This window comes from Amblyomma maculatum, chromosome 2 (assembly GCF_055883805.1).
Source record: "Amblyomma maculatum isolate TAMU_Amacu chromosome 2, ASM5588380v1, whole genome shotgun sequence".
NCBI classification, from domain to species: domain Eukaryota; kingdom Metazoa; phylum Arthropoda; class Arachnida; order Ixodida; family Ixodidae; genus Amblyomma; species Amblyomma maculatum.
In genome coordinates, this window is record NC_139345.1 from 15,653,529 (window position 1) to 15,676,459 (window position 22,931).

General features: G+C 42.5%; 1 protein-coding gene across 2 annotated transcripts in view; it reads left to right on the forward strand.

Moving 5' to 3' along the window:
* LOC146198024 (DNA (cytosine-5)-methyltransferase 1.S-like) overlaps nt 1-22,931 on the forward strand; it is a 191,043-nt gene that overhangs the window by 49,826 nt on the left and 118,286 nt on the right. Inside the window, exons 7-10 of one of the 2 annotated variants that reach the window (XM_084593341.1) lie at nt 7,467-7,536; nt 8,242-8,324; nt 15,467-15,585; nt 17,254-17,343. In XM_084593341.1, the coding sequence (XP_084449467.1) occupies nt 7,467-7,536; nt 8,242-8,324; nt 15,467-15,585; nt 17,254-17,343 (362 nt within the window). Of the gene's footprint in view, nt 1-7,444; nt 7,537-8,241; nt 8,325-15,466; nt 15,586-17,253; nt 17,344-22,931 lie in introns of those variants that run through there. The other variant, XM_084593340.1, reaches the window with a different exon arrangement.

Below are 22,931 nucleotides of genomic sequence, written 5' to 3' on the forward strand. Positions count from 1 at the left end.
CCAGGTCGCATCACACTAGACTGACAGCATGAAGAGTGCCACCTTTGCACAAGAGGAGCTCTACTACATGACTTGTCACATTTCAAGTATAGCTTAAAAATATTTTAAAAACCGCATATTTAAAGTGAATACTAATGGGCAGATGGCTGATTGAATTTATGTAAAAGCCTACCTCTTGCTAATTGACAGTGCTCTCGGTTCTTGTAGAAATAAGTGTGTGTCAAGTAAAGCACAGATGGGAACTTTGACACTGGTTATTACTGTTTCATCTTAAGAAGCAAGATTGACACTTCATTGCCGCCGAGTGGACTTTTCTGCTTTTTTTTTCCTTTTACCTGCTTTGGGCAGCAGCAGTTCTTGCTTAGGATGCTCTTCAGCCTGATTCGAGAGGCTGCTGCTTGATTTTTTTTGGGGATGCAGGGGGTGGGTGTGACACAGAGCCATCTGCCTTACACATGTTTGGTCCTTGATTTCCTGGACTTATTGAGCCCTTTCATATGCCAGTTGCTTTTGCTTAATGCTTTGGGCGAGTTATTGGCAATATTGTGCGAAGAGCAGTCGCACGTGAGCACGCAGTTCTGTTGGTGCATCATGTTATGTGTAGTGTGCCTAAATAGGTTACTTTTATTACTGGGACTAATCATGCATTTAACTAAAATTGGCTTGTGTATGATGTGGTCGCTTTGGTAGATTGATCAGATACTATGCAGTAGTTAGATGTTGTTTGGCAATTGGTCCCAAGGTCTTTAGTTTGGTAATGCCTATAGCTACCATATATTGATGGAGCCGAAGACAAAAAGAGAAAGAAAAAAAAGGTTCATGTGCTATGCAGTACAAGCGCTCAATAAAGAACTTGAGATAGTCTAAATCCTGAGCCCTACAATAACAGCATCTCTCCTTAGCGCATGTCTCACTTCAGGATAATAAAACATTGCATAAATAATATTCAGTTTTTGCTAGGGGTGTGTGAATACTTGAAGTTTTGAGTGCGGATCGAATATGTTCTTTTTTTTTTGTGATTGTATTTGTATCTGAAAACATATTCGGAATTTTAAGATTTGATAATTGTCGATTACGCATAGAATTTCTGAATTCACCGCAGTTTCACTGTAATGCTTGACCGCAGGGAATGTGCAATGAAGCATCCAGAAAACATCACAAGGCTGTTTTGCAACTGAGGGACTTTTCCTTTTGCAAAGAGGGCCTTTGCGACGGTGTGCACGAGTGAAGCACTGACAAAAGCAGGAAAAAAATGTTTTCACTTTTGTTTCATCTGAAATGCAGGCAGTTGCTGTGAAAGTGTTCAGCAGATAAAATTACTTTGTACAAATGGTTTTCAGCAGCTTCTTCAGGCCCATTCGATAATGCGAGGTATTTGGTTAACTTCGGCATTTTTTTGGTCCTTTCAAGGCTGCATTAACAAGAATTAAGTGTATTCAGCAGCAGTATGACAACTCGATCCAGTTTCATGCAGGTCCTTACTCTACAAAAGACCAATATTTGGAATGTTGTATAAAGTTTATACTAGATTTTACAGTAAGGTATACACTTCTATGCAATTATAGTTTAATTTTATTTGCAAATATCGTGTGACTTCTGATATAAAAAAGGTAAACAATGGTTGCTATTTTTACTTTTCTGTTTTTCTTTTCACTGATTAGATATTAGATTTGTATTCAAAAGTTTCAATATTCGCACACCCCTAGTTTTAGCCCTTTGGCTTATTGAACATTTTTTTGGAGTCCTAATTTTACTCTTTGGAAGGTAGAATGAGAGAGAACACCACCTATTCTCGACCGTAACTCTGCTTGAGAATGCCGGGTAGCTCTCGTGTACTTATCCCAGGCTTAATGTCATCTGTGGAGAAAGTGGTGACAAACATGTTTTCTGGGCATATGGACAGTCCCATAATGTGCTAATGCAGTCGGATTAGTCCCAGTAATATTTGTATTGAAGTGACTTGGGCTTGTTTTGTGTGGAGCAGTAATAGGGATCACTGAGGGTAGAATTGACTTGGGTGCCTGACCAGTTCAGATTGTGAAAGCGAAAAGTGCAGTGACCTTTTAAGAAGTAGTCTTCTTATAAATCCTCTGCACGGTACTACTCTGCATAGCCTCTGCACCATGCTGCTGTTAGACAGTCCAAAATTCTCATGTGGGGATAACCTCTACTTGTTTAGAGGACTGCCTATTTTTTCTGTGTATTGTGTGAATTTGAGCATGTAGTTGATATCTTAGTTTAAGTATAGTTACTATAGGGGATGTTTTAAGGGGTGTTCATGATTACAGCTAAAAATATTGGTGCAGTGCCAAGATGTCATAACAGGAGCATTGACATGGTGCTGCAGGGTCAGGGGCCTCGGCGCACTCCTACTGCTCGTAGGTGGCTGTGTGTGTCCTCACACTTGTACCAGCACATCAAAGCTGTGCATTACCTTTCTGTGGCACAGGTTATGGTTTGCCATGTGAAGTTTAAAAGGAGTTCTAGTTGCCTGACCTTGCGATACGTCTGTAGTGTGTTCGTTGTGTGCAGTTACAAAGCTACAGGTAACTGAGCACTGAGATGCACGGGAACATATGTTCAAGTTGTTATGTTTCACCTCATTTTCAGAGCTTGGAAAAGAAGCTTGAGGTTATTTAAGCGGTGCAAGTTAAAAGTAGCCTTTTCCTACTATATAAAAATGCTTCTCATTGCACTGCTCTGGTGCATATGGTACAACAGGCATTCAGATCATTCAAGGTATTGAAAATATACACTAACAGGCATGTATAGCATAGTGCATGAGAGCCTGTTAGAATAAATGTTGGGTATCTAAAATATTGCCTACGTTCTTCGAGTAAAGTAGGGCTCTTTGCAGACTATAGATGATCAGCAGTTCGGGAAATAAAAAATGCCATATTTACTTAATGACCCCCCTCCCCCCCCCCCCCCCCCTTTTTTTATCATGGGGATATTAATAAAGAGTTCATCGTCAGCGCGTCCCTCAGTTACATACTGTCGTCGTTGCAGTGCGCCAAAATGGTGTGCCATGATAACATCATTTCAATACAGTAGACTCTCGATAATTCAAACTCTGATAATTCATACTTGCGGTTAATTCAAACAAAAATCAAAATTTTGGTTGGTTCGTCATGTTTTCAAGTATTTCAGCGCCGCTTAATTCAAACACCGCAATTCAGTGAATTCATACTTTTTGTTCGCCCATACCGGAAAATTATCGGCTATCGTTTCCGCCACTGGCGAAAAATCTGAGTTCTTATAACACTAAAACAATGGAAAATGTGAAAATAAGCGCTTTATGACTTAAAAAAGAAAAAGTGAAGAAGAGCCTAACAAACATTCGAAATGAAACAAAAGCCTCCCGAAGGGCTCTGCTCAACTTTTTGTGGCTTGCTAGCCAGTTCAATGGAGAAAATTCGAAATAACAACAACACTTAACCCCCAAAGCTTGTGGAAAAGACGACTGTTCGCCTGCACTTGTCAAAATTCTCAAAACTGCAGGAGAAAAAAAAAAGCAAAAAAAAAAAAAAAAGGGATGTGAAAGTGATGCGTGTAGCATCGGCCGACTGTGAGTCACGAGACCGCTCGTGCTTTTCTTTCCCTAGTCGGTCGCCCGCGTCGGTAGCACCATGTCTCCACGAGGGAAGTATCGGACGCTCTCTGTGAAAGAAAAATTGGCTGCCATAGAAGTTGAGGCTGGAACGAAGAAGACTGCTGTGGCATTGAAGTATGGGATAACTAAAAGTACACCGACAACGATTGTAAAAGCGAAAGACAAGCTGCGAAACAATGCAAGTCGCTTCGCTTCTGACAGAAAAAGGTGCATCTGGAGCTTGAGAAAGCGGCTCTCCTCTGGCTTAAGCGCGCTCGGAGCTCCAATCTATCAGCAAGTGGACCAATATTGCGAGAGAAGGCCGAAGAACTATCTGTGCGTTTTGGAATGGACGATTTCAAGTGTAGTGATGTATGGGTGTCGCGATTCAAGCAGCGACATGGCCTCGCTTTCAAAACTGGAAGTGGAGAAGCGGCAGCGGTGAATGAGGCGGTTACTACCGACTGGCAGCAGACGCGTCTTCAGAGCCTACTGCTTGAATACTCCCCCACTGATATTTATAATGCTGATAAAATGGCACTATTCATCAAGTGCCTGCTTCTGCAAACATTGTGTCTCAAGGGGGAACGTTGTACCGGCGGTAAGCCGAGCAAGAAGAGACTCACAGTCATGGTTTGTGCCAATATGGATGGTAACCACAAGCCCGAACTTTTCGTTGCGGGCAAATCAAAGCATCCGAGGTGCTTTAAAGGCGTCCGAACTCTACCCGTTTCATATGTAGCAAATTCACGTGTGTGGATGACGCAATCTTTGTTTGAAGAGTCGCTGCGGAAACTTGACTTGGTGTTCAAGCACGATAAAAGAAAAGTGCGGATGATTGTTGACACCTTTCCCGCTCACGGGGATCTGGAGGCAATTCTCTTGAATTCCTCCCTCCAAACTCAACTACTGTTCTCCAGCCCCTGAATCAGGGGGTGATCAAATTTACGAAGACAAACTATAGGAAGCTACTCCTTAAGAAGATGCTAATATGGATGGACAATTCCATGTTGCACAGCATAACATTACTGTCGTCGGTGGGAATGCTAGCTGACGCATGGAGTGCAGTAACGCCCGCAACGATATGGAACTGCTTCCAGCATGCCTTCCGCATACCAGGCCACAGTAGTGATACTTTGCCTGTATGCGCTCAAAATGAAAATGAAGACTGCCTCCAAAAGGAGAGCGAGATGCAGGGCTAGTGCTTTCTGCCCTCCAAGCACACAACATAGCTGCGGACCTCAGCGAATTTGCAGTTGCTGACGATAACCTCTGCGTGTTCAGGGAAGACACTGTGCACAACTTGGTAGCTAAGGTGCTGCCAACACAGTACAGCAGCGAAAGTGAAGAGGAGGAATCAGAAGAACAATTCTCTGTGACAGCAGCACAAGCCTTCAACTACCTTGCCGGGGTCCGGAAATTTCTGACTGCAACAGAAAATTCGGAAAAAGAACTGGCTGCTCTTACCGGAATAGAGAACTTTGTTCTGACTGCACATATAAAAAAAGAGTAATCAACAATTCATGGTTTCTTCAAACAGTCTAGTCAGCCATAGATTTCCAATAAACTTGTTCTGGATCTTTCACCTCTGCTGTATTTATTGTGTTTAAAATGTGATTTAAGTGGATACTTAATTATAATTTGCACTGTAATCTTGCTCAGAGTCCTATATGCGAGAACGCCCGATAATTCAAACAAAATCCTGGGGTCCCTTAGAGTTTGAATTAACGAGAGCCTACTGTATTATCTTCTGATGCTAGCTCCTGTGGTGGAGGGGGATGATGGTGACTTGCACTGCAAATTTGGCAGTGTCGAGACACACAGGCTGGATGGAGTGCCAGTGATGGTCTGCTCGGCGAGCTGCCCGAGCTGTTGCAAGTCTACTTGCGTAAGCTTGGTGTCCATTATGTTCGCTCAGATCAGCGAACACCTTTCTAAGTGAACGAAGCTAAATATGAAAACTAGCATCTTGATCGCGGCTGAACGGGCGCGTTTTCATTATAATTGATGTGTAGGATGGAAGGTGATGGACGGGTGTGCGTGAAATTTCAACTCGTGAAAAATCCACCTTTCCCCTAAACTGATCCCAATTTTTTTTTAAAAAGAAAGGGTTCATTGCGCGTGTATATGGTATAAGCATTTTATATCTCTAGAATTTAGTCATTCATTTCATTTTGGCAAAGAAAGACAAACCTATATGCAAATACTGTGGAGACGGGGTCACCACAAACTACATTTTAATATTGTGGGCAAAACTCTATTAACATAAAAAAAAAGAGTATTTTCCCACAGTTCTATGATGAGTGCATCTCATTACACCTTAGCTTACTCTTAGGAGGACAAAATTCACTAGTTAAAACTTATTCTCTTGTTTCTTTCTTAAAAGATGCAAACATTCTAAACCTACTGTAGTGTCTTAAAATAATTGTTTAACTTCCTCTCACCAAAGAGACGTATAAACTTTCTATTTGGCGCATGATGACCTTAGCCTTATCTGCCTATGTGCCATGAAACCCAACACAACACAACACATTTATTGCTGGAAATGTTTTCCCAGTGCTAACTTTTGAGCTAGTCTACGGTGTAGGATGCTACGCAGTGTAATGGGTGGGATTGAATCTGAAAATAGTCTAAAAAAGAGTGGTGGATCTTTCTGAATACGTACAGTGCATAAGACTGAATGCATGCAATTTAACTCTACCACAGGAAATGTTTAGAGCCTATCGAACCTACACTGTTAGGCGTGAACTCAAAAAAAAAAAAAAAAAAAGTGTCCTGCATGTGGAATACTAGGAATATACAAGTTAAATTATTGTCACATGGATGTGGCAGTAAAGTGTTGCACTTGCAGATGTACACATACACGCAAATATATCTCGCATTACATAACAGAGAACAGAACAACTAGGAATATATTGTCACATGTTTACAAAGAAACATTAATTGGAGGATAGGTAATTAGGTAATCTTGGTTTGCAGTTTATGGTGAGAGCCATTAATGAGAGGCCACCTAAAGTTGTTGGGTAACTGAAGCCCATTGTACTTATTGTAGAGATCCGCAAGCCCACCCAAGCCAAAGTTGAGAAAAAAAAGAAAGAATAGCTGAGCCGTGAGATAAGGAGAATAAATGGATGGACATGACCCTTCTCCCTTGTCAAGTTTTGAACTGAACTGTAGCCTAGTTGTTTAGCCCATAATTTCACTTGCTCAGGGTCATATTTTTCTTTTTAAAATGTATGCAAGTTAGTTGACCAGGCAGCTTCTCATTTATAAAAACTACCATTCACCATAATGTATTTCTATATTCTCAACTTTTCCCGAAGCTATTAATGCATTTTATTTTAGCACCAATTTGCATGATCTGAACAGCAGTAACTTATCAGTGGGAGGGAAATGTCTTAACTGTACTACATCACACGGTGTTATAGTTAGAAGCAAACTACAAGGCCTGAGTATCATGATAATTGGTGTTAAAGTTAGTTTTTATGTGAGATTCAGACTAGCATTGTAGTGAACACAATCCTCTCTATGCCTTTGTTCTATTCTGGGCTGCATCTTTCAGTTAGAGATGAGGGAGTTATTTGAGAAAGGGCAGTTTTGGTGCTTTGTGAGGGTGTTCACTATATGCTGTTGCTTACACTGACTTATGTGCAATCGGTGGCCCTCTCTCTAATTTTGTAGTCTTCTTCTGTGGACTTGAGTGTTCCTTTTATTTATTGGCTTAACATTTTTTGGTGCTGTTGGAAAGTGATCTGTAGCCATCACACACGTACGTATAGATTAATTTTATTTTCGCATTGATAGAGCCCTGTCGTGCAGTCACATAAACCGTACGCAGTCTTGTGTTTCTTGCTTATTTTTCTCTTGTTGGCAGCATGACTCGTTGCAGGTCCTGCTGCCAGCGTTTGGGTGAAGTTGTTGTTGCAAAATTTCCAAAGAGCTCCGTGAGTGGTATTTTTTTTTTTTTTTACGCATGCTTTTTTCTTTTCCTCTCCAAAACATGCGTGCCTTAGATGGCATTCAGCAAATGCTGGGCCGGCTATATGTGAAGTTGATGATCGGTGTTCAGGCTTTTTAATTCTGTTTACGGTTTGGTATGCACAAAAGTTTCATAATGTAAAAAAGATAGGCTATGTGGGCTGAATGTTAATCTGTGAGTGAAGCTCAAAGATGGGAATTTACTTACTATTGCGGTATGTAGGTTTGCTAAAAAAAAAAACTCCTTTGAAGTAGGCTTAAAATATTTGCAGCTGATGCAGTGGGTGGGAATATTGTGATGTGAACTAGTTGGTCAGTGTTGACTTCTTTTAAAGTACAACAGAAGTTATTGCACGTCTTGTCCTTTGGATTCAAAGCGACAGGTATCAGTTTCTGGTGGTGGATAGGAAGGAATTCTGATTCTGTTATTTTTCAGAGGCAGACTATTTGGCCAAGGTAATTAGAAACACTTGCTGTAAATGCTCTGACTTTTGTATGAGCCCAGATTTTGCATAGATTCGGTGTCTGGCTGAATCTGCATCTTTTTTAGCAAGCATGTTAGAATAACATACCATAAGCAGTGACGGTGTCTGGTTGAATCTGCATCTTTTTTAGCCAGCATTTTAGAATAACATACCATGAGCAGTGACGGTTCTCTGTCAATCTGCCAGGCCACAGAAGAGCACTTGATGCAGCGGACCGAGTTCCTCACAGAGACTGGAGAGAAGCCTGCATGCAGGGCATCTGATGTGCAGTGAGTATGCCCCCCCTTTTTTTTTTTTTTTTTTGTGAAGCATTGGGCAAGGTAGTTTCCCTGTAGAACAGGGTGATATGTGTCATCTGCACCTGGAAAGTTGTCTGTGCATCTAGGCTTACTTCTTGTGTTCCTGTATGCTGTTCTGCTCAGTTTTTATAAGCATAAATTGCTTTTAGAGTCTAATTTCGGCATGTCGTTTGGGAGAACACTGCACCGAACCAGAGGAGAACATGCAGGTGAACCTAAGCAAAGTTTTATGGGTTCACCCCGTGCATTGTTGCACTGTTTCTTAGTGCATATATCTGATTTCTGTCTATTCCTACTTTTCTTTTGATAGCTTTTAGACTACCGCCATTTTTCAGAGCATGCTCAGTTCTCTCATATTTTCTTATGTTGGACACTTAGAGCATGCTCGATTTTCTCTTTATTATATTTTCCTATGTCTCAGACTTTGCGCTCATTGATTATCTTTGATAGCTCTGGCTGTTCTATCCTGCTTGTTGGTTTGGAGACTTCCATGCTTCGGTGTTTCCTCATCAAACCTTTCGTCTCCTTAGGTAGTTTACTGGTATCCTAAATACAGTGTACTCTCGTTAAACGGAACCTCAAGGGACCGGGAAAATATGTTTCGTTTATCAGGAGTTCCGTTTACCGTGAGAATGGGTTCAGCATTGCACAATCAGCTTCCGCGGTCCCGACACGACAGGCAGGCGCACAGTTTGTGATTTCCGCGGAAGTGAATCCCGAAATGCAAAATTTCGGTAAAAAGTAGAACAGTATACAATGGGCAAGAACTTTACTGCACAAAGTACACAGCGAACATTTTTTTTTTTTTTCAGAGTACAGGAATATTAAAAAAAAAAAAACAAAAAAAAAAACAGACCGCTTACTTTTCTGCTGGTAGGGCAGTGGGAACTGCGATTTAATTTAATGGCTGCTGAAAAATGATTTTATGCTTGATTGTTTTAGCTCTCGCAGCCGCTTCTTCTGAATAGCATTACCCATGCTGGACAGGCTGCGGAGAAACAGTTCGGAGCCATGTTCTCGCTGGAAGAAGCTCTTGAGCATTTGGACGGCCGACTGCGCTTGCAGTGGTGTCACCACGGGGTCAATATCTTCATTTTTGAGCTCTTCCTCCTCGTTATCGGTTTCATCGGGGGGGCAGACATCGGCTAAAATACTCTCCACAGTATTTTGCGGGCATGTTGCCACGTCACTGTCAATTCTGACATACTCTTCAAATTCCATGCCCATCGCAGCACAATTTTTCACCAGCAGATCTTCCTCGGCTGCATCGCAGAAATCATCAGGCTCGTCCTGTGTGCAGGATTTTTCTGCCGTTGAGGCAAACCCAGCGTGCCTGAAGGAGTTGGAAATGGTCGTCGCGCCAACCTGCCGCCAAGCGTCATCAAGAATATAAATGGCACGCAGGACATCCACCTTGTAGTCCTTCCCTCGGTCCATACATAACACCATTCTCCGAAGAAGGATTTTGCGGAAGCGCGACTTCAGTGCTTGAATGACACCCTGATCCATAGACTGTTGTGCTGTGGTGTTGGCTGGCAGGAATTCCAATGTGATGGACTTCAGCCCCGGCACAGTGCCATGTCCAGGGCAATTGTCCACAAGGAATAAAACTTTCCTTTTCTCTCGTGAGAAGCGTGCGTCCTCGCGACAAATCCATTCTCTAAAGATGACCTGCTTCATCCACGCCTTACCGTTGGCCTGGTAGGAAACTGGCAAGGTGGCGACATTTTTAAAGCAGCGAGGATGCTTGGATTTTTCGATTACTTGTGGCTTCAGTTTGTTGCTTCCAGTCATGTTCGTACCGATGAGGACGGTCAATCTGTCCTTACTCTGCTTTTCGCCGGTGCACTTCTCTCCTTTGAATGAGAGGGATTTTGAAGACAGTAGCTTGAAAAATAATGCCGTTTCATCCATGTTGTAGACGTTTTCACGGTTGTACTCCTTTAGAATTTCGGGCAGCCGTCTTGCTTTCCACTCTCCGCATGCCGTCGTATCGGCAGCGGCAGCTTCCCCTGAAATGGCACAAAACACTACACCATTCCGGTCTTTAAACCTATTCAGCCACCCGTCGCTGCATGAAAAGCCCTCAATGCCGAGCTGGAGAGCGAATTCTTCTCCTTTAGCACGAATGAGTGGTCCGCTGATGGGGATGTTTTCGCTGCGGGCCCTTCGCAGCCAAAGCACGAGGCACTTCTCCAGATCCTCGTGGTCAGCTGCTCATAGTCTTTTTCGCTGGGGACCAAAGCGTGATGTTTCGAATGCCGCCTGCAGCTTGTCCTTGTCTTGGAGGATTCTCGTCAGGCTGCTCTTCGGGACGCCATACTTCGTCGCAAGCGCCGTTTTAGTAAAGCAACCACTCTCGAAGTCATTGATGATATCCATGTTCTTTTCCAGTGCAAGCGCATTGTGCTGTCGTTTTTGCGTAGTCATCGGATCCTGACTTCACGACGAAATGTCACTACGACACCGAACACAGGTTCTGAGGCTTAGGCCTAACTGAATACGGAACAGCACGCACACCACGACAAGTAGCGACGCGGCGCACTGTGCGAGAAAACCCGGAACTGCCGAAACCGCCAGGAGGTCGGGGAGGTTGAGGGGGGCAGTGATTCGCACCGCAATGGCGCTGTATTTGCCCAACTAGTTTTGGTTTCGAGTTTGCTTTCGGTTCCGTTTATGCGATGGTCGAAAAACTTGAGTTCCGATTAACGAGATTTTTTTTTACATTGCGTTGATAGAAAACCAACCAACTCTGATGAGTTTGTTTCGTTTAAGCGTCTGTTCTGTTTAACCAATTTTCGTTTATTGAGAGTCTACTGTATCGTACTGCTTACTTCTACTGCGCACTTGGTAATATCTGTGAAATTGTCAGACATTGCTTCTAGGCTAAGGTCATCTTCCTTGGTTAGAGCTGGATATCTGTTCTACAACAAGATCCTGAATTTCTCTAGACTCCCTCTTACCTCTGATTCATTGATTGGGTTCTTTCATACTAGTTTTGTCTGCTCCCTCTTTAAATCTAAACTGATTCAGGATTTGCCATCCTGTGGTCATTGCATCCCAACTTTCTGATAACCTCCACATCCTGCATAGTGTCACGATTAGAGCGCAATATGAAATCTATTTCATTTTAGTCTCTTCATTTAGGCTTTCTCATGTCTACTTACTATTCATTTGCCCATTTGATGAAAGGGGTTATCATGATTCATAAATTGGATGTGTGTGAACTGTACTAATAACGCTCCCTGCTATTTCTACAGCCTATGCCATATTCACTCACTGCATGGTCTCCAGCCTGCTTCTTGCCTACCTTGATATTGAAATCCCCCCTCACTACAATATGCAATGTTTTAAGGCAAAAGCCTTACTTAGCTCATGAGTGACATCTGCTAGGAAGTGGCAACGAAATAGATAACCTTGATTTCTTGTCAAAATTATGACACAACTGTTCTTTTTGCTGCACTCAGGGTGGTGTCATGCCATTTCACTTTCCATTAAGCATCCAACTGAAATAATAATAATTGGTTCTCAGGAAGGGAAAGGTGCAGTATCTGTCACACTTGTTTCTTGGACACCTGACCCGTGCCGTAAGGGAAGGGAGGCAGGTGGCAGTGAAAGTTGAATTATCAAATGGGGCAGGAAAGACTGCCGATAAATGCCTGCTTCCCAGCAATTTTATCCAATGGACACCTGTATGATGTTTGTCTGCATTTGAAATTAAACACAAGTGAGAATGGTGGCCTTTCTCAGTTCCTTTAAGTGCAAGTGCACAATGTCAGAGGAACATTGAAGAATTGCGCCAAAATCATAAAGGCCTCCACTACCATTTTTGCAATGCAATGCGAACCCCTATTGCGTTTTCATGATTCTGCACTGCATCGTCCACATGGTGAAGCACCGTGGCAAAGCACGCAGTGTGGTGGAACTGCGTTTGTCCAACACCTAGCTTCAGTGATTTCAATGTATCGGAAGCAGCATGTGGATGCATGCAAGAGTTGTATACATAGGCATTAACAGCCTAACCCTATTCTGAAATCAAAGCATCTGAAAAACCGTAACTGGTCAACGCGTGTGCCTGATTGCAACCATGAAATGACGTAAGGTTAAGCCGACAGTATGTATCTAAGGTATGTTTCAGTAATGGTTCGCTTCTGACAGTCATATTACCTGTCATAGTGCTTTCGTGCAGGGGCACCACTTTTCCATGCTAGTATTGAGGTTCGGGGAGGCCTGTTTTGCTGATTGCTGGCTGCATGGGTAGTAGTTAGATGCAATCCTCCGTCTGAATTAACCGGAGCAAGCTCCCCCATTCTTTGAATTAATGGACATCCGATGCCATAGACTTGTACATGGGCATCTGCTAGGACCACGCCCCTAGTTCAAATGATCCGAATTTCCGACTTAATGTTGGCTAAATTAATAAGATTTCACTGTAAAAGGCCGAGGAGACATACCATTTTCAAGCAGTTCTGCTTTAACATTTCTGACAACATTTCTGAATAAAACATTGTTCAAAATGAGAACTAAATCGTAAGTGACCACTGCACTGTCTTTAACGAAATAAATTTGCAGTGGTGCAAGTGGTTCTTGTCAGTTTTTTGGGGGTCATTTGATAATCATACTTTTTTCCCCATCCCTTGGAGTTTGAATTAATTAGTTTTACAGTATTAACAATTAATATTCACTGTACTGCGGCCATAAAGAACCCTTTCAGCTATAATTCCTGTTTTGTTCTTGAAGGCGAGAAAATTGTAGTACATTCGGTTAGGAGGGCTATTATAGTGCGTATTTGCCGCCTTACATTATGACTGTTAAAGGAGTATAGACACCAAATTTTGGGGACATTTTCCTGCTTGGTAGTGATGCTTAAGACATTCCTGTATGTTGATCTGCACACCGTTTTCACCTACGACCGCTAAATAATTCATAATTGAATATTCTTTTCTCGCCAGTTTCGGTCTCAGCAGATGGCTGTGACGTCACAGTCGAGTCTTGACGCGTGACATGAAAAGTAGCGATATAAACGCCAATTCTTCACTTGTAGTGATTTCTGTTCTTGTGGTAGGCTGGCTTTACCACTGTAGCGAAATAAAATGACACGGGAATGATTATATCGCTGTTTTTTTTTTTTCATCCCTCACATGACCAAGACTTGACTTTGACGTCACAGCCACCGCTCGGTTGTTGAAACCGAAACTGAAATAGACGAGGAAAGAAATTCGATTATAGATTATTCAGCTGTCGTAGGCGAATATGACGGGGTGATCAGTGTACAGTGATATCTTACGCATCATTACAAAGGGTAAAGCACGAACCCAAAAATTAGGTGTCTATAGTCCTTTAAGAGAGATCGGGTGATTTTGCCTCACTCAATGTCTTCACAGGGATTATGTTTGTTTATGCGATGCCACATTATAAAAGAGTTCAGCTCGATTGCTGTAAGCTATGGATGGGGCTAGCCTTGCAACAGTTATGGCAGCGATTGCTCCCCCATAGCGAGTACAGTAAAACCTCGATATAACGAACATGCATATAACGAATTATTGAATATAGCGAACTCTTCCGAATTATTTTTGTCAAACACATCTATTTTTAACTTCCCATAGCGAATGCGGTTCGGCATAAAATGGATATTACGAACTTCGCGACGCCAAGCACTACCTTACTTTAATAGCAGGAGGCAGGCTTCGTTGCACTACATGTATGTTATGCGGCGCAGCAAACGTTCAGGATTACCTCGCAGGAGCTGACAGCGCCACAGATGCCACGACGGCATTGGGAGTTGACAGCCAAAGAAATCTATGGCCTCCGATATTACCCCCGCACGCCTGTTTGTGCGCACGGAGGTGATCTTGAAGGCCATAAGAAATCATTTGCATCTCACAATCGCCGACAGCGCCGCTTCAGCGGCGGCGGCAGCGGCACGATCGAATGTTGTTTTTTGCCTTTTTGGATGGAGGAAGGAAACAACTTGCTCTTTTGGTTTTTGTGCCATTCGCGTTTTTTGGTTTTAGTGTTAGCAGCGGCGTGGCTGTCGTAGCGTTCGGCTGAGGCTGCATCGGTTGTTGTGTCGAGTGTGGTGCGCGGGTGTGCGTAGTGCTGTGATGGCGGTGAACGTGAAAAAAAGAGCAGAACTGACATTAAAGACCAAGCTCAAGATAAAGGCAGTTTACAAGAGGAGACTGATTGACACTCTTCTCGTGAAGCTTCTTATGAAGCAGGACTTGAAGATCGACTTGCTGGGAGTATTAAACTGGCATGGGACAGCGTGAAAGGCGGAACGATTGCCAACTGCTTTCGGCACGCAGCTTTTGTTCCAGCAGAGGCGTGCGCATCAAGTGACAATGAGGACGAAGCAGAAGCAGAGCTCCACGAGCTTCTGACATGAGGTGACATGCCCGCAACAATGACTGTAGAGGACTTTGTAGGCGGCGACGACATCGCGGCGACCACAGCTGTATTGATGGACGCCGAAATCGCTGTGGACGTTTCTGAACATCCTGCAGACGAAGCTCAGGCTGACCGTGCAAGCGATATTCCGACTTCACAAGAAGCGCTTCCTGCATTGGATTTACTGCGCCGCCACTACAGTGCTATTGAGAGCAGTGGGTTTGCCCTTGTTGAGCGTTTGCAAACTGTGGAACAGGGCGTGATACGGAATGCGATCGACACAAAAAAGCAGGCCGCGATAACGCAGTTCTTTGCGCGTAAATAAACGGACGTGACCCAAGAAGGCACCCTCCGAGTTGCTGTGCCTTCTCTGATTGAATTTTGCTGCTCTTGCATGGATCTTCTACGAAATTTTATATTACGAATTATGGATAGAGCGAACTATTTTCCGATTTTTTAACTGTTCGTTATAACAAGGTTTCACTGTATGTGCAGGTGTATTGCAAACTTGGTGCCACATTATGAACGCCACTTTATAAGCAAGCTACTAAAAGTGGATAGTAAACTGCTCACTACTGCACAATGATATGCTTGTTCTATCCACAGATAATTCCCCTCTCACATTTCCAAGAAAGTTAGCTATGTACATATAATGGCTAATGTGTGGTATCAGACTGTGCAGTGTAGCCATTGTAATTACCTCTGTGGATTTGTTGTCCCAGGATTTATGACAGCAGTAACCACCTTGTTGCCCTTGATGGACGTGGACCTCAAAAGCGTGACCCGACACGTTTGTTTTTGTCTGCTCGTGTTTCACCAATGTGGGTTGAGAAGGGCCGAGGTGAGTGTGACCGGCTACTTGGCTGAACTTTGCATGCTTTGTTCAGCCAATACAGCGCTACTCGGTAGAGCTGTACTCGCTCAGCATAGCTCACACAATTCTTGCTTTTGTATGGTACTTCACCATGCGTGAGCTAGCTCTGTGTGACCCAAGAGCAACGTATGGGGCTAGGTGGTACTTCATTTCGTAATGAACAGGGCCATCTTCAACATAATGAGGAATAAAAGGATGAAACGGGCAATTAGAGACAGGATAAAGCACTTATCCTTACCTGGAACTGTTTTGTGTTCGTGCAGAACTACAGTACTAATACCAACGGATGGGCAATACTGAAAGCGTAATGGTTGCCACTTTGAGAGAATCATTTTTTTCTGCAAGGAAGGCTCGCAACCTTTTTATTTGTGTGGGAAGGCTTTGGATTTTGTGGGCAAACTTTTTCAACAGACTGTTAGAGGAGGAATGCCAATGTTACGAAATACGACAGGGATGAGCGGTAGCGAACGTAACGAGTCAAAAAAATCAAATTGCAGTTTTATACCTTCCCTTACATGTTTATCACCCCATGTACGTCCTTTTTTTGGTTACAGAAATGTAGCAGCAGGAAAACGCTAAAAGTGAGGCTGTACTCACTTTTCCAACAATTGATTTCTTGCATCATTCAAACGCTGTATTCCAAAATTAGTGGATACCCAACGTAGAGCTGAGAAACACAGCAGAACGATTTATGAATTCATTTTTCCTTATGGTAGCTTCGTTTTCTCAATGGCATATGGCACCTGCAAACCATGACATCACTGACACAATATACATTAAGTATAGCAACTATGCAGCTCTGGGGACACAATGACTGCCCCGCCTTCTAGGTTTCATGCAAAGCGTGACATTGACTAAGGTGTGCAGATTTTGTCAAAATTATAATTGAAAATACTAAAGTAGTTCTAAATGGAATAAAATGAATAAATAAACTAAATCCGGTGATTTCTATCACTGATACCAACAACCATTTTTACCTAGCACTGCTGATAGCAGTAAAGCCAAATAAGGAATTTAAAAGCTTATTAAACTTGAAACAAGTTATGCGGTTGGATGTAGCTGGTGCATCAGCTCTTGGCTTGCATCGGCTTTCATCTCCCCTCATTCCAAATGCTGCTCTGAGGGGCCGAGCCTACCTACGATTCTTCTGTGAAATGAATGCACACAATGAAAGGGCACTACATACTACCACCATTCATTCTGTCCCGACTTCCTTGACCAATTTAAAACATAGATTCCTGCCATAATTGCTACCTCTGCCCTTATTACTGCTACCATGTGGTCAAATCTTCCAGAATATTTCAGAATTTCTATACTTTTCTCTAGTAGTGGACTATTCCTTTAAGTGCGGTTTCCTCTTGTCTAGGAGGAGGAGGAGGAATAAATTGATTCCTCTTGTCGAGAGTGAGGAACTTTCAGCTTTACTTTTATTTACCTGATGTCATAAAAAACAAGGCCTATCACATGCTCAAGGAACCAGGTGACCTGATTAGGATGTTGTTTAAATTGTTCTTTATTGAAGCCTATTGCATTTTCAAAGATGTTTGAAAATGCAGAATTCGATTTGCTGATTGCGTATATGTCGATTTGGCCATTACTTGTATCCATAATTTGAAAATTCATGTCATTTTGCAGGTATTGCTTGCAAAGGTATTGGGCCGATAAGGTCTTGGTGGCTGGCTGGATATGGAAGTGGAGAGAAGCCTGTGGTTGGCATAAGCACCAGTAAGCATCATTACTACTACTACTACCACTACTACTACTGCTGCTGCTGCTATTGTTATTATTCCTTATATATTTATTTTGGTCATAGGTGGAGCAACTTATTTTACAAGCCAAGATATGGCAAGCGCTTATATAAAGTATATAAAGTAAAAGCTTGTTAATTCAAACTTCACAGGACCGGAAATAAAGTTCTAATTATCCAGTTTTCAAATTATCGAATGGCCTAAAAAATAACTGATAAGGCCCACTTGCATTACGATAATTTAATGTACCATATTTACTTGCCTATCGGCCTCTTCGCATAATGAACCCACACTCACTTTTGCCGCTGAGAATCTGATAAAAAAAAAAAAAGTTTGTTAGCGTCTCTTTAGTTTCCGCCGTCACCGTCGCATTCCACCTCGCATTTCTTGGCAGTACGCAAAGATGCTGTGCAGCGATAACATTACGGTGCGTTTATTTTTTCGCGTTAGCTCTAGTGGGGAAAGGGGGCAACTTGGCAGAGTGCGAGTGCTCGTTTGGTTATTTGGTTTGGTTGTGGGGTTTTAACGTCCCAAAGCAACTCAGGCTATAAAAGACGCTGTATCGGAGGGCTCCAGAAATTTCGACCACTTGGGGTTCGTGCACTGACATCGCACACCACGTGGGCGCCTAGTTTTTCGCCTCCACTGAAAAGCGGCTACCGAGGCCGAGGTTCAACCCTACATCCTTTAGCACAGTAGTCGAGCACCCTAACCACTGTCCCCCCCCCCCCCCCCCAACAGTCTTAGTGTTCAGTATGTTCTATTTATCATGTCATATTTGGGATCGACGCCATCCTCTGCAACATCTCATTGGAACGCATGTGCAACACGCCTTCTGAAACGAACAATGCTAAAAATCAGCGTCATGATTGCAACTGGCCATCTACTTTCGTTGATGATTGATGATTGATGATTGATGGGTTGAAGGATGGACAACCGTTACAAAAAAAAAAAAAAAGTGTTTTGACAGGTAATGATTTGGTTTTTTATTTGTGAACCCGTATACCACCCGTCTCACGTCATAGCCTCTCATGAGTGTTGGCTGGGACCGCGCCAACAGAAATACTTATCTGTATTTCCGAATTAACGGGGGTTGAATTAATATTTAGTTGTAAGCTTCGGAGGTTTCACGGAAGAGAGAGCAGGCAGCCACCGCCGCGGTCGCCAACCAAGCTATACTCCGGTGCTGCTGGCTGCTGTGTTGGTCATGGCACCATTTAGGCTTTATCCACTATCCACTTGCGTTCGAATTAACGTATTTTTTCTATGTTTAGACCTCTATGGAGCTTGGCCGGGCCAAGTAATGTAATTTGAATTACCCCTAAAGTTTAAATTATCGAGTTTTGAATTAACGAGCTATCACTGTGTATGGACAACGTTAATGCGACAGTGTTATAGGCACCATTTTGCAGAAAATCCGGAATTGTCAGCGTTGTACATGAAAAGTCATGGGCATGTCTCTGGTGGGTTGTAGCTTGCAAGTTACATGGCTGAGCACCAATTCTGCAGTGTATTGTGTGGCTCAATGACACCAGATGGTATCATAAAGTTCAGAAGAGATGCAAACCCTGGTAGCTGACTTGAGATGGTAGGATGGGTTAGTTATCTGCTATTCAGGACTCTTCTATGCTGAGCCTGGCACGCTGCTTTTGTGCCGTGCATGTTCGTATGGGTTGGCTGAAGCGGAGCTTTGTGTCTGTCTGATGGTTGTCTACGACCAGTAGCTGGATAACATGGCAGCTTAGGACTGAATGCTAATAAGAATGTGTGGGATATTAGGGGCACAAATTAAGGGACTGGTAATTTAGCACACAGGGACTATATGTATGCAAATAAGAAACCTTAAAGGCAGCTGCAGATGTTAGCCTTTAATGTTATGGCATCATACCCTTAAAGGGCAACTCCGGAAGATTTTCAATATTCGAATATTCCGGCAAAACATTTACTCTAGTCTTTCCTCTCCATCCTGACCATTCTACAGATTTGCAAGCTGTGTGCAATAGTTAATTCGTGCGCTACTTGATTTTCGCTGTCACGAACGTACCTGTACGTTCGTGACAGCGAAAGGGTTAAGTCATCTCGGCCATTTTATGAACTTAATCGGGATGTTCAGTCTATTTCTGCCGTTCAATGCACGCTCAAGTTCTTTTCCAATACTGTATGTGACATCACTGATTCTTTAACCGGAGCATTGTTTCTGGCTATGCAACCATTTTCAGTTTAGATTTGCTGCTTATTAAAGAAGAAAAAAAACTCGTTTGAATGGATTTCTGAAAAACTGTTTGTTGTGTCAAAGATCAGGGGCACCAAGAAATGAATGCAATAAGTACCTCGAAATGAATAAAAGCACTGGAGTTTCCCTTTAAAGACGGAGCTTAAGTGTCTCTGATACTTTTTTAACACTTAGTACGTCCTGGTTGAGAGAATGAGGAGGGGCCATAAAAATTGAGAATTTATATGAATGAAATTTTGTCATTTTATTAAGGAATTAAATTTTTAGAGATCATACACTTTTGTGTGTAGATTGCAAATATGTCATACAATTGCTCATAAAACAAGCCCTTGTGCTTTAGCGTTAGTTTTTTGTAAGCTTTTCTCGAGAGTTTTTTTTTGTCACAGGGGATTTTCTAATATGGGTGAATTTGGTTTCTTTCGAAATCAAGGAATGCAACAAGAATAAAATTGTCCTGCTGCCTGTTACAGTGAAATTTTATTGGTATAATCTTGCTTAATACTGTAGAGCCTCATTGATATGTTCACTGTTCATGCAATTTTTCGTTTCATATGCTCAGTATTGATGGCAGTGAAAACCTCTCATATTGTAATGCTATTTTTCTCTTGGTTAGTGTGTTCCCAGATAACACGATTTCCCGGTTACTGCATTCAGAATTTTGACAAACAATGATTGTATAACATGTTTTGCAATCAACTGAACATGTGCCAACGTGGGAGGGGCCCAAACATGGCGACTTGCGATATAAAAAACTGAACAGCGGCGCTCACCTGCTACTGTGCTTTCTTGTGGTGCCTAAGGCCAAAGCACCAAAGGACAATGAACCAGCATCGGAGTACTTGTTCCCAAGGAAGCATGACTTTATAAAGAGAAACGCGGCGGCTTCTTTGCAGTGCCTTGGGGGCATAGGGGTGGACCATTTGATAACTACAACTGTGCGCTTACATACGAGGGGGCCAAGTTCTGGGGATGCAGCATGAACAAAAAAAGTGACTGTAAGCCATCATGATGGCTTCTCCCCATATCACTGGTGTAAGTGGGCGAAGCATCCGGATGCAACCAAGGAAACTATCCTGGCTCGTGATTGCCGTCTACGAACCGGATTTTACTGAATCTCTTTTGCGCTTGGGACATCATAAATGTGAACTGAATTCTGCAAGAACTAAAAGAGGAGCTGTTCATTTCTGATGTCAAGAAATGGTAATCTACATATCTACATTTTTATGCAGTTGAAGTGTCAACTCTAAATGACTTTGTACCTCATTCTAAAGTTTAATTTTTCATAATCAGGCAGTTTGCATCATACCTTTTCTTGGATAATACTTTTTTTTCCTTCAATTGTTTTAAAAAATGTATGATGAAGTCTTACTGTGCTTTTTCTGTGCTAACGTGTTTCTTTTTGTTCCCTGCTGGTGTTTTATAGAGGTAGTGCATTTTCGTATGGCTAATGCAGTTGTATTTCCACTTGTTATGGATATGATCACAGAAATATACGAGAAACTTGGATGGTGTCGAGTTTCGCTCCAAGAGACAGCAAAAGATTCCTAGCAGGAGGTTATAGTAGCCATTGCTCTTTTGACCGAGATTTGATGTGATCTGCAATAGATGGTGTATTTACTAGCATAATAAATCCAGACCCCTACTTTTGTTGGTGAGAATTTCTTTTTGTTTTGTTTTATTTTCATATGTCCTTCAGTTCAGTGCGGTTGTCGTCACAGTCTACAGCGCTGATCGAGACAGCATGCCAGGATGCTGCACGCACAGAAAGCATCTTGGCATGTTTATCTTTTCACAAGATCTCGTCTGGGGCTGCAAGACCTTCTACAATGATTTTGCTGCAGGCTTTCTCCAGTGCACGGTTCAGTGATTTGTTGAGTTTTTGCTTGAACGAGCATGTTTTCCTCCAGTTACTCCCTAAACAGCAAAGTCCTCCAGACTGAGATTGGGGGAATTTGATGGTCAAACTTTCTTTGTTTAGAAAGTGATGAGATTTGCCTCATACATGCAAGATTTAGCATCTTGGGCTGGTGCCTAGTCTTGGTGATAATGATGTTGGCCCACCCTTGGTAGCGTGCCACTGGTTTAACTCCAAGAAACTAAAGGCATGCCAAAAAAGAACAAAAAGAAAAAAAAAAGCACAGTCATTGCAGTTGCGGCAGGGTTAGTTTGAACTGCATCTTACTGTTGCTCGCAACCACCAAACCTCCAAACATTTCTTCATTGCCTCAAATACATCCACTGAGGCTGCTTCTCTGCTGCCAAGCCTAAAATCAAGCGCGTGACACCATATGGGCAGATGGGAAAGTAGCAGTCTTGCTGAAGCTGCCAGTCAATGTTTCCAGCATTCTCTTTAGCCCAGGAAATGAAGTCTCCCTGTAGGATCAGCTTGTAGTGTCTCTCCTCGTTGATTTTGACGTCTTATTTTTTTTTTTTTTGCACAAAAACAATTTTTTTCTGCTATGAGGGAAATGAATTTTTTCCACTCATGCAGTTGGCAGAGAACCGTTTGGCTACAAGTCTAGATGATTTGGTAATTTCAGGCTGGTTCAAGACTCAAAATTTTCTCATCTGTTAACAGAATACAGTTCGGGGCTTCACCGCAGCTTAGCTGCATCGTCATGTGACAGTCTTCCATTCTGCAGGCTTTGATCTGTCCCTTTTTACTGATTTATGCATTTGTAGTCCAAGTTCCTGTTTGACAAGTAGATGCTTGGTAGTTTTGCAAACTCCGTGCATCTGAGCGAGTGTTGTCAGGCTTTTCAGAAAGTTATACTTGATTTTTAGTACACACAGGCAATTTCAACTACCAGGTTTTGGTTACTGGAAGTATTCCTCCCTTCTGCTGTGACTCGTGGAATAGGTTTATGATGCAATGGGTTTTCACTTATAGCAATCTCAGCCTCTCTCAAACTCCAGAATTGGCATTTTCTGCCTGTGACGCGTGACAATGGTAGTTCCGTCAAAGACCATTTTTTCCAACAATATTGCATCAGTAGCATTAAAATTAAGCATTGTATTTGAACATAGCAAAACAAAATAATATTTGGAGTGCTTTACAGTACTGTTTGGTCACCCCATATGGGTTGCACATAGTACATGAAATGTAGTTACGCCACAATGCTTTTACAGAACAGCGCCTTGTTCACACGTCACTGTGTGAATGTTGACACGTACAGACTTCTAGTGAGTACAGACGACATGTAAAATGCCTTGTGAACATTAAGATGAGCAGAAAAAGACCACAAAAAAAAAAAAAGAAGCGTTCAATATTCCAGTAGAAATGCAGTTGTAGGGGTTTACAACTTCCTTGGAAACAAGCGAGGCATTGCTCA